We start from the raw sequence: 12040 nt of genomic DNA on the forward strand, positions 1-12040 counted from the left end.
CACTTGGACCCATACGACTATAACGGAAAGGCTGAAACTGTTTACAATGTCTGAGTGCTTTGGAATGCGATGGACACGAACGTTTGTGCCAGACAGACGAATTAATACATAGTGACTGATGTTCAAGAACCTTTGTCACATGGGGTCTATTGCGAACTACATCAGCAATATACGATGCATTAAGAAGAAACTTAAACATTCAGTTTGATACCGATTTCATGAGTCATTTACACTTTTTGTGTTCCTGATGTAAGTCTTTAGACGTATTTTATGTTGTACTTAGATATTTTTCGAGAGGAAACCATTTGTTTGGACTGTTCAGTGGTGACAGAAAGTGCTTATAATAAGGACTTTAAAATTATTCTGGAACTGCTATAAATAATTCAAAATTCTGGACAACGCCATATTGACAACGTAACGTCACGGTTCTTGAAGGACAGTAGATTTCCGGAATTGAAATTATAAGGAACTTTTCATTCCTTTAGGGCTTTCATAGACTTTTATAAGAACTAACTTGGAATCACTTCATTATACTTTAAGTTCCTCTCACATTTTGCATTTATTGCTGTAATAATTAATTAAATTGTTAAATTTGTTAAAACTTCTTGGTTCTGCTTTTTTCTATTACCTAAGTTAGTGAACATAGAGTCGTAACACTATGTAAACCTACAACGTCGGTGCACCTTTGGAAAGGGTGGCTATTGACTTTGTTTGCTATTTACTTTATGCATCCACTGTCCAGTACTAAGCAGGAATAAACACATCATGGTTATGGGGAAAATATCATCAGATTTACAGAAGCATAACCAGCGAAAGTTATTGACGCCAGAACCACAGTTTCCCATTCACACAGATCCAGGAACAAAGTCCACACATTTAAATAAAATAAGTAGCATATTGGGAATTTAATAAACAAGAATTTATACTGCTAGACCGCAAAGTGAAGGCGCGATATAAACAGTTAAGAGAACCATATAAAACAAGCTTTCAGATTTTTGTACGCACAACACAATAACAGGGGCGAATGTTTACAACTGGTGATGATGGCATACGAATCAGCATCATACCAGTCAGATGGAATACTATCTGAAGCCATGTGGTCTATCAATAATCCTTCCCTTCAAAATCAGAAATTCTATCAGTCTGAGATGGACGTTTATTCGTGAAGTCAAACATTATCCCCTTCTTTTGAATTTTAATTTATTTTTGCCTATCATTTTGTGCCAGCGTCTACCTCAAAATGATTTACAAATAATAAGGTATGATTGTGTCACCAATTATAGAATTTGTGCAAAACTATTAAGTGTTTCATCCACGAATAGGATACATTTATAATTAATTTTCACTCATATTAGCGAGATTGAATTGTTGTTTTTTTACTCATAAAGTATATTGAAATATTGATTCAACAATGGAAGATATGTAACTCGTGGCGTCTCGTTGAAGACCACGAAGTATTTCCGTTTGCACGGCTCTCGTCGGATGGACAAGGAACCACCAAGCATGGCCCGCCCCTCGCAGTGTGCAAGATATTCGATAAAAATAACCAAATGGACCTACAAAAAGAATTAATTACAAATTTCTTCTAGTAATTCTAATCTTTTGAGTACCCGAAATCTGAAGAAACGAAAAACCCCAAACAAAACAAATATGATGACAAAGAGAATATTAACTGTCATTTGCATCTACATTAGACTGTATTTATCGTTTTAACAGGGTGAAGTATGTATTTCACAAAGACGCAAAGCAATTTCGTGAGTGAGATGCTTATTTATAATGTAATTGAACAATTAACGAATGAGCCACAATACTCTTGCGCATAAAGTCTAACGATGGATTAACAAAATGAATTAAACAACTCATATAAGGAAATGATATCGTTCCTAGCCGTAACTAATAAAAACACATAACTTCAACGTGTAATCAAACAAGAATCAACGTATGGAAGTTAGAAACAAATATGACTGAGATATGAATCTATCACCATGGAGGATCAATAGGAAAATTGTATGTACAAACACCAATGGTTTTATACAATAAGATAAAGGTCAGTTTCCATGTAGCAAGACAAACCCTGCATAAAAAGCATGTGATTACGGTTTAAAAATAAGAACCTGCGTTGGTCTACATAACGGTTTCACTCTCAAAATTAAAAAGATGTAATTTAAAGCCCAACACCACAGTTTCTTAATGATCACTGAATCACATCATTAAACAATAGGTCACTTTTTAGAACACTGATGTTATTTACAATTGTTAAATGGGAGATATAGTATTTCCTCTCACCAGATGTATAGTATAGAGGTGGTTCATGTTTTATTTGTTAAAACTATTCGGAGAATTCCCTTTCTTAAGAATTTAGAGATGGTCCATTTTACGAAACTAATCCATGCTTTGTTTAAGTCGCGTGAATACTGAACATTATGGGATCTGCTCCGATAATCTGGCAGATTAATCCAGTGGACAGTTATCTTCCCAAACCCATCTCCCCATAATCAATAATGTTACACTCCATGGTCATTAACTTCATAAACAGAAAATAGCGAAATCCACCAAGTTTTGTAAAAAATCAACCAATAATTTATTTCCCCAGAGTACAAAATGAAAATTTAAAAAGAACTTACAGTATTGTGAATTAAATCTCAAAAAGTTCTAAGACTTCTATTACAAGTCCTAAAGCATGTAGTATTCCGAATGAATTTCAGCAGTGTTCCGAATGAATTCCAATTTGTAATGTGCTGATGAGTCCATATCCTGTAATAGTGTTTGTGTGCCAACCTTCTTGATCTATCACAATGAAATATTACAAAATGACTTGAATGAATTCACCATATTCCCAAAATAATGATGTAGTCCTAAAATTATTAAAAGTAGTGTAAATCCAGTGAATAATTTAAATAAATAAATCCACTCAATAAAAACTGAACACAGCAATAAGAATGATATCACTTTCGATTCTAGGATTCAAATGAATATTTCTAATACAAACTTATTTTGAAAACCTAAGACACAATTTGAGGACCAGTGTGATGGTCAAAAGTTCATATACAGAACATTCTAAGTTATAAACAATCTTATATTGATCCCCACTACTCTGTCAACTTAATAGAAATTCCATCAAAAGTTCAACAGAATTCGTTCCTAGAAAATTATAAGGTCAAAATCAAGGCTGTATCTAGAGCTCAAACATAGTAAACATGTTTACCCTAAATAACATTAGAAATGTATGCCCAACTCGTACCCTCACTTATGACATAAGGTCAATCACGCAATACAAATTAAATATAATAGCATATAATCATGGACAAAAGCCAACACAAAATACAAGGTAAATATACATTACAGTAATAATCATTAAAATCTAACAAAGCTTTAAACGTAAACGTAATAAAAAATCTGAAGTATCGTAGGTTTATTCACTATTATTAGTTGGTACTCATTTTCTTGAATACTGTGGTTGCTACCGTCCCTGATTTGAAGAACCAATGAACAAGTATTTGTGCATGAAGGTAATGAACCGACTTTCCTGTAAGGAAATTAAGTACAGACGAAATCACGGTAACTGAAACCCTTGAAAACAGTCTAATTCACTGTTTTCTCTGATTATTAAATACTCCTTTTGCAATATCATGCAAATTTTGACCAATAAAGATAAATAGTGGCAAAAAAATTTAAGCAGGAATATCACAAAATCACACATGAGCACCCATGTTTCTTCGACCTGTGAACGTCCTTTTGTATCTGCCTTGGTAAGAGCTGTTTGTGCAATGACGTAACATGTACTTCCGGTTCTTCCATCGTTATGCTTACATCCTCTGCTATAGCAGATGGTATTCTAGGCTGATTGTGTTGACTTCGAATCTGGTTGGAAGAAGATGGTTGCACATTTTGAAGTCCTGTATGCATTTCAGACAAGTTACACCTTACTGGAATACCAACCGATGACTTTGGAGGAGTATTTTTCTTGTGCCACCTTCCCTCCTTTTTGCCCCTAACCTCAATTGTCTTTCCATCGTTAGTAGTGGTAAACTTTTCCTCTGGAATGTAGTAGGACCGTTTCACTGGTATATTGGTACACTGTCGGAGTCGCTCCAGGTGCCTGAAAACCCAAAGCCGTCTGTTGTCTAAGGTGAACCAGTGTCCGTCTTTCCACACTACGGAAATCATTGGAATATCTTCAATTTGGCGTCTCCCTTCGCACAAGTCATCAAGAGTTTCGCCGATATTGGTACACCGGTAGTTGCTTTTATTGTCAAAAACATTATTGATGGAGTCTTGAGAGAAGCGAATTTCTGATGGACTCAGGTATAATGGTTTCATAATGAAAAAGGCTACTGTTTCTCCAGTATAACACCTTCCTGCTCTCGATTCAGCAGTGACCAAATAGGCATACGTCGGATTTTCGCAAACTGTATTAATTTACTGAGCTTACCGCTTTCAGTTTCTTGTGCAATTACACCAGGTGGCGTGGTAATGTACTTTGTACATAAAGTGAAAGTACAACGTAATTAATGCGTATAGCGAAAGTACGATGAGGAGGTAGATAATAAGGGAGGAGTGAAATTATTATTATTAACAGCCAGCGCAGTTCATTCAGGGAGGATCGGCAGAAGAAAAAGGCTCTACTTAAATAACAGATGGACGAAAAAACAACTCATATAATTTGATTAGTTTCATATACTATATGTATCTAATTTGTACTTGTTGCGCGTTTAGACGATAGGTGGCGACATACTGAGATATTTGGCTGGCTTAGTCGCGTGCGTTGAACAGAGTACTCCCTATTTATCAGCTATAATTTAGTTTTTGATGTAACGGTTGCAGTAAATAGAATAAATTTAGATGATTGTTTCTTTGTTATTCCGGTTTTTTTGTCGTCACACGTAAATTCAATTTGCGAAAGGATGGATTTGTTATCCGTTTCTCTTGCTTCATTTATTTATTTATTTTAGTCGGAAAGTTACAAAAATATCATATTAAATCTTAAGCTAGCCAGCAAACGACGAGGTTAGGGATTGGAGAGAAGTATGAATAGATAGGAGTGCTGAATAGATTTCGGTAAACGGACCAAACTAAAACATTTACAGTGTGACTTACGAGAACTGGCCTCGATCTCGCTCAGATTCTGAAACGTATTGAAATTTGGATTGCCTTGATTATGATGCTTCAGACAATAGCATTATTCTTTTCAAAGGCAGAGATGGTGGAAAGGAGGCGAAAGCACTTTCTAGTTTTTAAATTTAACATAAAGAAGCCTTTCTCTTTTTGAAACGTTTTTTTTTTTAAAATAGGAAATTCAAAGGATTTCAACTGAGAAAAAGTAAAATCCTTTCAGTACATTTTAAAGTTTGTGTCTGTATTGCATAACCTTTATTTCCACTAAACGTTCTGAGAATTTTTTTTTGTTACAAGCCAAGCAATAAGAAAGATATGTAAAACTCTCAATCTGAGGATGAAAGTTCTACTTTGTTTCTGAAACTAAGGTGTGGACACCCATGGAGGAGTCGGACGGGTAGTTTTGTTTTATTCAGATTTTGGATTTCTTGAATTGAGTATTACTTGTGTAAATATGTTCAAAAATGAGAGATTGAAACCTTTCCAGCGTTCAAAGTTTATCGTTTTTAAATGGAATCGTAAATGGACTTTAGCTCTTCTTACCGTTCCTCACAATGCTTTTTATGGATAGGTGCAGATAACTCTGTAAGGGAGTAACTTTATATAATCCCACATATTTGTAATTTTCTAATTTTTCGGTGTTTCTGATTGTATTATCCCATCACACAATACACACAAGTTCGTTTAATGGATTCTATTCTTTGCTGCGCTTTCTAGCAAATACGTTCCAAATTTTACCACATTTCATTTTAACATGTAAGTATTGAAGTAGATTTTGTTTATAGCCGCACATAACAACTACATTTTGTAAAAGGTAAAATAACAAATGTTAAACATTTTCATTCATAGTAATGATAAACTTATCTTTAAAAAAACAGCAACAAACAAACAACCATGTACCTTTTCCGTATGTGCGACTTCATATTCCAGTTGTACGAAAAGCTATAGTGTACTGCCAAATCCTACAACCGCGCATTTGGTCATTTCCGTTTAGCGCTGTCACCATGCGTCACATCCGAATAACCAATATGTAAACACAATGTCAGTAAGTCCAAATTAAGATTAAAATTTTGACGAATAACTCTAATCATAATAAAATTTTCCTTACATATACGCATGTAAGTAAGTAATTCAATCCTAGTCATACCATACTCAGTTTCAGTCCCCACCAACATACCTCTTTTTAACTTTTCATTTATAAAATCATGCGAAGCAAAATATCAGCAAGTCGCCTGCATCACAACTTAAGCAAACTCAGCTGAACTGGTAACATGACCAAAGTTATTCAGTGAAAGGTTTTATTTTAAATCTAACTTATGATTAAAGGGGTATTGTCTTTTCAGATTCAGAAAAGATACTTTCTGGTCATGGGGCATATACCATTTAAATGTACACGAATTGTGGTTAATTACAAAATTATCATAATATAAAGCAAAATAACATAAAGGATAATTATTTAGCGGATCTACTAAAACTCGGGGATGCAAAGATCGTAATTAAATTTCTGAATTTAAATTTGATTTTTTATACATGTGTTGCATTAACTTAACATTTCCCGAGTTTGTTTTGTTTTTACTTTCATAGCGTACTATTCTCAAAATTTCTCAAATGCCGCGGTAAGAGGGCATTCTCTTTTGAGTGCATCCCGTCAGAGGTCACTTTGGCATACTCAGAGCTTTGGAGGACCCGTTGGTTGGAAATAACAATCATTCATTGTGACCAGTGCCGTACTCGTAATGTCAATTCCAGTATGTCCTGCAACTGAAGCACAATGCTATTTTGAAAGTTTCTTTTAGACACCTGCTCCAACAGTAGGAAAGGTTGTTTTTTTAAATCGAGAGTACGTAACTGGTTACTTACTTACTACTTATCGAATCAGGAATAAGGATTAAAGTATTAAACTTGATCTCGCTGGTTATTCGTTCATTTGCCTTTGATATATACATTAACATTCATTATCAACGAATCCGAGTAGCATAGCAAGGGAACTAATCTCTTCAACCAAAATAAAAATGCTAATACATTTGCTTCCCTTGATAAATATTATTTCTGAACGTAACAGTAAAGTTAATAATAAAATAATATGCAAGTAAATTTTTATGTGAACTGCAACACTAGCTGGCAAGTTAGGAGAGCCAGTGGCACTTAGACAGACGTCATATGAAATATGCGAATGCTGCTTCATGATTAACCGAATGAATGCTGAAGTTAATAAAGAGCAATGCGCCAGAGCAATCTATGACCAACACTTAAATTTAAATATAAAAAACACATAAATGATTAGGCAAAAATGTGGCAAGTCTTAGACTTCTTAGAAATGTCATCATAAATAGGTACTTCTTTACGGTAACATCTTGGATTTTACCAGGAATATAGAAAAGTATTCAAACGACAGATCTTGAAACTGCATGTCATCGAGAATAACGTTATTCATTACTAAAATTTTGAAAACGTTACAAAAATGTTATATGCTCTTTGTAAAATGTTCGTTTTTTTATTTATAATTTCCTTTCGTACGCAGATCGTGCAATCTGTTGCTAGACTTTATCAAAAAGTGGATAGTTTGGACCTTATCAGAAATACTGAGCAGCTATCTGTTTCTAACGTCAAAGTTGTTTGCTAAGTCAGCGAAACTGTTCCACGTTTTCAAAACAGCTTCAAGCCTATACGTATATTGGAACCTGAATACATGTCAGGATACTGCTTCTTTATTTAAAGCTTCTCAGCTTTGAGTGATGCACAACTTAAAGAACTCTTTGTTTACAAATTACAACATAAGCATGACAAACAATCACATTCCAGAAAAGTTGGTCATATTTGTCAATCACGTGAATAAAATGCCTGTGAATCCTGGATTGCTAAATATTGCCGAGGTACCAAAATCGGACTTAAGTCTATGCTCAGCTCGAGATATTGTTTGGTTGTGGTGGTAACGGATATACAATTCATTTGTTTTCGGATACATTCCAAACACGAAACGCACGTGGCTCTGATTTTGTGAAATAAAACTTGGTTAAGACGAACGATCTTTTAATACGTAATTTGTGATGGGGTGAGGTTCGAAATGTACATGGAAGATTCTTCCTGACCTTATTTATTTGCTTAAAAATTATTATAAAAATGTATTTTTATATTTAAAATTTTCGAAAACTTTTCAATCAGATTTCAAAATCGAACATATCATGATTGAAATGAAAAGCAGCTGTTATATATTTTAATGATATAGCTATAACGACAAAATATTTGCTCATTTCGATTTACATCCCATAAGGTTTCAAAATTAAACGAGGAGATAAAACATGAATTCAATATGAACTCATTAAAATGGGATCTTATCATTAGTTGAACTTTCTTTACCCGTTGCAGATTTCACAGTAAGCACAAAGATGGGAGAGTCTCTGACAAACTTTTACGAGAACAATGACGACTGTACTTGGTCGCCTTTTTGAGTTGTCTACTTCTCATAGTACATGTCACACAATATGTATTTATGTATACTTCTGGCAAAATGTGAACATCTGTGCATACATGCCTCCTGCGGAGAAATAAGTTTCCTTAAGTACCGTGAAATGCATCATTCTGAGCACTTACGTACAGTGAAAAGCATCATTATGAGTACGTAAGCACTGTGAAATGCATCATTACGAGTTCTTAAATACTGTGAAATGCACCATTATAAGTACTTAAGTACTGTAAAATACATCGTTATGAGTACTTAAATACAGTGAAATGCATCATTACAAGTAGTTAGCTACTGTGGAATGCATTGTTAAGAGTACTTACGTACTGTACAATGCATCGTTAAGACCACTTACGTACTGTAAAATGCACCGTTATGAGTACTTAAGTACTGTGAAATGCATCATTATGAGTACTTAAGTACTGTAAAATGCATCGTTACGAGTACTTAAATACAGTGAAATGCATTATCATGGGTACTTAAATACAGTGCAATACATCAATATGAGTACTTAGGTACTATAAAATGCATCGTTATGGGTACTTAAGTACTGTGAAATGCATCATTATGAGTACTTAAATACTGTGAAATGCATCGTTATGAGCCCTTCAATACTGTGAAATGCATAGTTATGAATACATAAGTGCTGTAAAATATACCATTATAAGTACTTAAGTACTGTGAAAAGCATCGTTATGAGTACTTACATAGTGTGAAATGCATCATTATGAGTGCTTAAGTACTGTAAAATGAATCGTTATGATTGCTTAAGTACTGTAAAATGCATCGTTAAGGTACTTAAGTAATGTGAAATGCATCGTTATGAGTACTTACGTACTGTGAAATGCATCATTATGTACTGTAAGTACTGTGAAATGCATCCTTATGAGTACTTAAGTACTGTGAAATGCATCGTTATGAGTACTTAAGTACTGTGAAATGCATCATTATGAGTACTTAAGTACTGTAAAATGCACCGTTATGAGTACTTAAATACAGCGAAATGCATCATTATGAGCAGATAAGTACTCTAAAATCCATCGTTATGGGTAGTTAAGTGTGAAATGCATTGTTAAGAATACTTACGTACTGTAAAATGCATCGTTAAGAGTTCTTAAGTACTGTGAAATGCATCGTTAAGAATACTTACGTACTGTAAAATGCATCGTTAAGATTAAGTATTGTAAAATGCATCGTTATGAGTACTTAAAAACTGTGAAATGCATCATTACGAGTACTTAAGTGTTGTGAAATGCATCGTTATGAGTACTTAAGTGCTGTAAAATGCATCGTTATGAGTACTTAAATACTGTGAAATGCATCATTATGAGTACCTAACTACTGTAAAATACATCGATATGAGTACCTAAATACAATGAAATGCATCGTTATGGGTACTTAAATACTGCGAAATGCATCGTTATTAACACTAACATACTGTGAAATGCATCGTTTTGAGTATTTAAGTACTGTAAAATGCATCATTATGAGTACTTAATTACTGCGAAAAGCATCGTTATGAGAACTTAGGTACTGTAAAATGCATCGTTATGGGTACTTAAGCACTGTGAAATGCATCATTATGAGTACTTAAATACTGTGAAATGCATCGTTATGAGCCCTTAAATACTGTGAAATGCATCGTTATGAATACTTAAGTGCTGCAAAATGCATCATTATAAGTACTTAAGTACTGTGAAAAGCATTGTTTTGAGTACTTAAATAGTGTGAAATGCATCATTACAAGTACTTAAGTAATGTAAAATGAATCGTTATGAGTACTTAAATACAGTGAATTGCATCATTATGAATACTTAAATACAGTGAAATACATAATTATAAGTACTTAAGTACAGTGAAATGCATCGTTATGAGTACTTAAGTACTGTGAAATGCATCGTATGAGCCTTTAAGTACTGCGAAAAGCATCATCATTATGAGCCCCTGAATACTGTGAAATGCATCCTTATGAATAATTAAGTATTGTAATACGCACGTATGAGTACTTAGGTACTGTGAAATGCATCATTATCAGTATTTAAGTACTGTGAAATGCATCGCTATGAGTACTTAAGTACTGCAAAAATCATCGTTATGAGTTTACGTACTGTGAAATGCATCGTTATGAGCCCTTATATAATGTGCAATGCATCGTTATGAGTACTTAAGTACTGTGTAATGCATCTCTTTGAGTACTTAAATACTGTGAAATGCATCATTATGAGTACTTTAGTACTGTAAAATGCATCGTTATGAGTACTTAATACTGTGAAATGCATCGTTAAGAGTTCTTAAGTACCGAGAAATGCATCGTTATGAGCCCCTAAATACTGTGAAATGCATCGTTTTGAGTACTTAAATGCTGTGAAATGCATCGTTATGAGTACTTAAGTATTGTAAAATGTATTGTCTTGAGTACGTAAATACTGTGAAATGCATCATTATGAGTACTTAAGTACTGTAAAATGCATCGTTATGAGCACTTAAATACAGTGAAATCCATCCTAATGAGTAGTTAAGTACTGTGAAATGCATCGTTAAGAATACTTAAGTACTGTGAAATGCATCGTTATGAGTACTTATGTACTGTGAAATGGATCGTTAAGAATACTTAAGTACTGTAAAATACATCGTTACGAGGACTTAAATACAGTGAAATGCATCATTATGGGTACTTAAATACAGTGCAATACATCAATACGAGTACTTAGGTACTGTACAATGCATCGTTATGGGTACTTAAGTACTGTGAAATGCATCATTATGAGTACTTAAATACTGTGAAATGCATCGTTATGAGCCCTTAAATACTGTGAAATGCATCGTTATGAATAATTAAGTGCTGTAAAATGCACCATTATAAGTACTTAAGTACTGTGAAAAGAACCGTTATGAGTACTAAAATAGTGTGAAATGCATCATTATGAGTACTTAAGTACTGTAAAATGAATCGTTATGAGTGCTTAAGCACTGTAAAATGCATTGTTATGGTAAATAAGTAATGTGAAATGCATCGTTATGAGTACTTACGTACTGCGAAATGCATCATTATGTACTGTAAGTATTGGGAAATGCATCCGTAGGTACTGTAAAATGCATCGTTATGAGTAGTTAAGTGAAGTGAAATGCATGATTATGAGTATATGAGTACTTAAGTACTGTGAAATGCATCATTATGAGTACTTAAGTACTGTGAAATGCATCATTCTGAGTACTTACGTACAGTGAAAAGCGTCATTATGAGTTCTTAAATACTGTGAAATGCACCGTTATGAGTACTTAAGTACTGTAAAATACATCGTGATGACTACTTAAATACAGTGAAATACATCATTACAAGTAGTTAGCTACTGTGGAATGCATTGTTAAGAGTACTTACGTACTGTACAATGCATCGTTAAGACCACTTACGTACTGTAAAATGCACCGTTATGAGTACTTAAGTTCTGTGAAATGCATCATTAT

At 33.9% G+C, this 12040-nt stretch overlaps 1 protein-coding gene across 1 annotated transcript; it reads right to left on the minus strand.

Moving 5' to 3' along the window:
* Nucleotides 1-1617: 1617 nt before the first annotated feature.
* LOC149803447 (uncharacterized) lies at nt 1618-4893 on the minus strand. Its single transcript, XM_089953155.1, has one exon. The coding sequence runs from the start codon at nt 4318-4320 to the stop codon at nt 3685-3687; it is 636 nt and encodes a 211-aa protein (XP_089809281.1). The 5' UTR covers nt 4321-4893; the 3' UTR covers nt 1618-3684.
* Between the last annotated feature and the right edge of the window lie 7147 nt (nt 4894-12040).

This window comes from Sinohyriopsis cumingii, chromosome 3 (assembly GCF_028554795.1).
Source record: "Sinohyriopsis cumingii isolate HCF-2022 chromosome 3, ASM2855479v2, whole genome shotgun sequence".
Lineage (NCBI taxonomy): Eukaryota > Metazoa > Mollusca > Bivalvia > Unionida > Unionidae > Sinohyriopsis > Sinohyriopsis cumingii.